Genomic DNA, 4,244 nt, shown 5'->3' with positions numbered 1-4,244 from the left:
GCGAGTGAAAGAATTTAAATGTTGAGAGGTGGGTGACCCGGTATTTTGGAAGTAGCGCGAGCGCACCGCGAATGGCGTCCTCCTCTGGGAAACACGTGAAAGTAACGTTTAACAGAGTCCCGCAAGTGGATCAGCGGTGCTAGAGGCACTCTGCCTCTAAACGTTTCCCAGAAAGACTCCAAGAGCAGCGGTTCGTCATCTAACTGGAAAAAAAAAAACTGTGACTTGAAAATTAACAAAATATTTATGATGAATGATACTTAGCATCGCAGGAGGTGATGACTATTGACAGTACCTTTTTGTTTGGGGATATTCCCGAAGAAACAAGATGATTTCTCAGTTGTTCAGCACTTTCGTTCATAACAGCTGGATTCGACATTTTTGAATGATAAACCCTAAATTGTACTTTTTTTCACTATACTACCCCGACTATAAATTACGCGTCGCCTATACAAAAACAAACAGGATTAACAGGATCTGACGGGTTACCTTTTCATTTGGAGATTTCGGATGATATATAACAGGACACGGACCACTTTTGAATGAAGTTCTCAAGCTTCAAATATTTTAATTTCAAAATACACTTTTTGGGTTAATTACAGAATTCATCTCTAGTTGGATGGAAACCGAATTGTGCACAAAAAAGAAAAAAAAATCCTGTGCAAACAGACTACATTCCACGAAGCCTCAAATACTCGTACAGTTGGACTTATAAGGAATGAAGAATCTTTCATATAACAAGGAAATCAACAAGAAGGATTTTAAAACATCACGATGAGGCTTAAAACGTCGAGATTAAGCTATCTGTGAGTGAACCTTTAACCGGTTTTAAACGCTATTTTATTAGAATTTTTTAAAACTCCACAATAAATGACTGTATTGTTTTCCAGGTTCCTTCAGTTCATGGCACTGTGTTTCTACGCACAGGTGAGGTTTCATCTTTGACCAAAATACTAGTAGTATGTACAAAATAAATAAAGCCTTCATCTTTCCTTAAGTATATGGTTCGCTCGAATTCCAACACGCCATCCGACATGAAGAATAATAAAACTGACTCAATTTTACGCGTATTACTTGTAGTAATTTTGGGCGTGCAATAAATGTGTTATATCCATGCAAACATCTCATTATTACCGAAATAGCTGGCACATTTTCAGACATCTTGAAAAGACGTAGACTCTCGTCCAAAAGGTAATTGCTCTAACATGTGGGTAGGGCGCATGGCTGAATTGAAAAAGAATCGTTAAGGGAAAGCGCGCGGGGAGACGGGGGTGAAAGATCATCCGTGGTAAAACAACCTATCACAGGGATGTCATCTCGAGTGAGGACAGCACACTCGCTGCACGGAGCCCCCCTCGCGCACTGCCAACAGTTTAATGCTCAACCATTTCAGAGTATGCATAATGTGGCGCGCCAAATCATTTAGTTCATTCATCACGGTATACCGAGTAATCATTCGTGTCTGTACAGTAATGATTATGTTAGTTTTTGTGACAATTGAACTATAAGTTACTTCTCACTAATACTATGACAAAGTGTCATCTTAAGCCTAGTGTATGCGTACACACTTGTGGATATAGTTTTCATTTCTATGAAACTGTCCTTAGAGGGAAAAAAGGGACAATAATGATTCAGCAAGTGTTTTGATGCATGTTTCCAACTGAATTTATTTGACAGACGACCATGCCGTCCGTCCCTAATTTTAAGCACCACGTAACGGAACAGAGTCGGTTGTCAGACAGAATGAGTCGGAGGTTAACGCGGACCTATCAACTCTACAGCCGGACCAGTGGCAAACATGTACAAGTGCTGGGCAACAAACGGGTCAACGCAAATGGAGACGATGGAGACATTCACGGTGAGTGGTATTTGTAAGTTCTCTCTCTCTTTTTTTTTTTTTAAGCTCGCGCACAACTTGGGAGGTATTTCGCTCGCAACAAGACTGCTCAGTTATCGCTTATCGGTTAAAAGCAAATGAGGCTCATTACAACACATGATGAAACGCTAGTAAAATTGGCCCAGGGACTGCAGTGGGCAGCGTGCATGATTTTGAAATGGATTCTATATTGTTCTGATCTGGGGATCTCCGGAGAAACGCGTGCAGTGTTTCTGGAAAAGACATTAGGACTCATCTTACCCCTACCTTTTTAACGTTTCCTCAGAAGCGTTCCCTGTAATAAAGGGCTGTAGGCTAGAAATATGGCTTACAATTTACTAACCTGAGGACATGTTTTCACCCTCACGGTCCTAAAAACAAATGTACATCACTACACTCACAGATGGCTTACTTTAAAAAAAAGAGGGAGAAAAAAAGAAGAAGAAAAAAAAACCCTGACCACAAGTGAATGGCAAATTCTATTCCAAAGTCAAAGGTTTAAATTAAGCTTTACAGAAAGTGTCAGTGTTGCAGTAAGCCATGAGGAAAACTCAGTCATGGTGGTTTTATTTGAACTAGACACGTTTTTATAGATATCTACAGTAGGGCACCTGTTTTAACAGAGACTGTGCAAGGACAATTTGATCCAAACAAAATATAGTGGTTTTGAATCCTGTCCTGTGGGAGCGAACTTCTGTCACCAAAGTATTTCAGTGTGTCTAGCCATCTTTCCACTACTGCTGTCCATCCACTTTGCTTACTTTTTTGGAGGGTCATTTTATGAGGAATTTTCATAGCTTTACAACTCGGCGTATAAGTATGACTCAGTTTATGAAGAGAGGTGAGATCAGCATCTTCGTTTTATCCCTCTTCTTTGTTTCTCTCGTTCACCCCTTTTTCACACATACACACACACACACACACACACACACACACACAGACACAGACACACACACACACGCAGACACAGACACACACACACAGACACAGACACACACACACACACACACACACACACACACACACATTTCAGTTTACACCGTTGTGCCAAGTTGCTACTGATTCAAGCTAGCATATACCCTTCAACTCCTGAGCAGATCATGCGTTCATGCATGGAGGAGACACTGCACAACCCAGTTGCCCAATCATAAATCACAGCCTAGGACCTTCTGCAAAAAAAAACCTTCCAGGCATTTGAAACGACTGTGTGTAGGTTTAAGCAATGCGACTCACCCTCAGTACGGCCGTGAGACAACTTAGAATTGTCATCCTTTTGATTCAAGCAGATACGTGGTTTAGAACTGCCTTCTGATGTAGCCAGTGCACTGTGACAGTACATATACAGTATTAATAAGGTAAATGATACAAACCGTCTGTGTGTCGTGTGTGTGTTTGTCTCTGCAGCCAAACTCATAGTGGAAACAGACACGTTTGGCAGCCGGGTTCGGATAAAAGGTGCTAAAACGGGGTATTACATCTGTATGAACAAGAAGGGAAAGCTGATTGGGAGGGTAAGATATTTTGGTATTTGAAATATAAGACTATTAAAGCATTTTTGAAAAAAAAAAAAAAAAGGCGAATATCTGCATTGTGTTAAATGCCAAATTCTTGAAACATTCTCTTCTTTTTTAATTATCGTTAAGAACTCATGCATTAAACAGTGTTTTTTTTTTTTAAATAAAAGGTTATATATTTAATTTCTCTGACTCTTATTTTTCTATGTGAAATACTCTCTCTTTCTCTCTCTCTCTCTCTCTCTACTTTGAAGGGAAAGCTCCAGGAATATTTTAACAGAATTCCAAACCTGCCCTCTCAAATCTCTGGTGTCTGTGTTTCCATTACAGAAAAAGGGCCGCGGCAGAGACTGCATTTTCACTGAGATCGTCCTGGAAAATAACTACACGGCGCTGCAGAACGCCAAGTACAAAGGCTGGTACATGGCCTTCACGCGCAAAGGCCGTCCCAGGAAGGCCCATGGGACGAGGCAGCACCACCGCGAAGCCCACTTCATGAAACGTCTCCCCAGGGGACACCTGCTCTCTGAGAGGAGACCCTTTGATCTTATCCCCTATCCGCTCAACAGGAGGACTAAACAGAACCAACGTGCCACTGTGAACTGATGCAGGAAGGTGACACACACCCACCCACACTCACTCACTCACACACACACACACACACACACACAGACACACACACAAGTCGACACCCTGTGGGAACGAACAGACACTTCGATTTAGGGGATCTCTTGCCATATTTTATAGCGGAATGTACGTAATGTCAGTGTATCGACGAACAGAGATCCTCCAGGTCAAACTCAGACATCTGAGAGAGCGTTTTGAAGTTTTGTTTTTTTTTTATTATTGTTTTA

At 41.3% G+C, this 4,244-nt stretch overlaps 1 protein-coding gene across 1 annotated transcript; it reads left to right on the top strand.

Annotated features, from left to right (window-relative positions):
• Positions 1–774: 774 nt before the first annotated feature.
• fgf8b (fibroblast growth factor 8b) lies at positions 775–3,996 on the top strand. The gene is made up of 5 exons (XM_030779728.1): positions 775–806; positions 891–927; positions 1,678–1,858; positions 3,281–3,387; positions 3,721–3,996. Exons 1-5 carry the CDS (start codon positions 775–777, stop codon positions 3,994–3,996), a joined length of 633 nt encoding a protein of 210 aa, XP_030635588.1.
• The last annotated feature ends 248 nt before the right edge of the window (positions 3,997–4,244 follow it).

This window comes from Chanos chanos, chromosome 7 (genome assembly GCF_902362185.1).
Source record: "Chanos chanos chromosome 7, fChaCha1.1, whole genome shotgun sequence".
NCBI lineage: Eukaryota > Metazoa > Chordata > Actinopteri > Gonorynchiformes > Chanidae > Chanos > Chanos chanos.
The sequence above is the reverse complement of the archived record's forward strand: the minus strand, read 5'-3'. Positions and strand labels throughout refer to the sequence as shown.

What these genes read in the sequence shown, in the direction of transcription:
- fgf8b (XM_030779728.1), top strand. Translation starts at nt 775, where the DNA reads ATGAGGCTTAAAACGTCGAGATTAAGCTATCT. An exon ending in ACGTCGAGATTAAGCTATCT is followed by an intron (nt 807 to 890) that starts GTGAGTGAACCT and finishes ATTGTTTTCCAG; the next exon opens with GTTCCTTCAGTTCATGGCAC. An exon ending in CACTGTGTTTCTACGCACAG is followed by an intron (nt 928 to 1,677) that starts GTGAGGTTTCAT and finishes TTTATTTGACAG; the next exon opens with ACGACCATGCCGTCCGTCCC.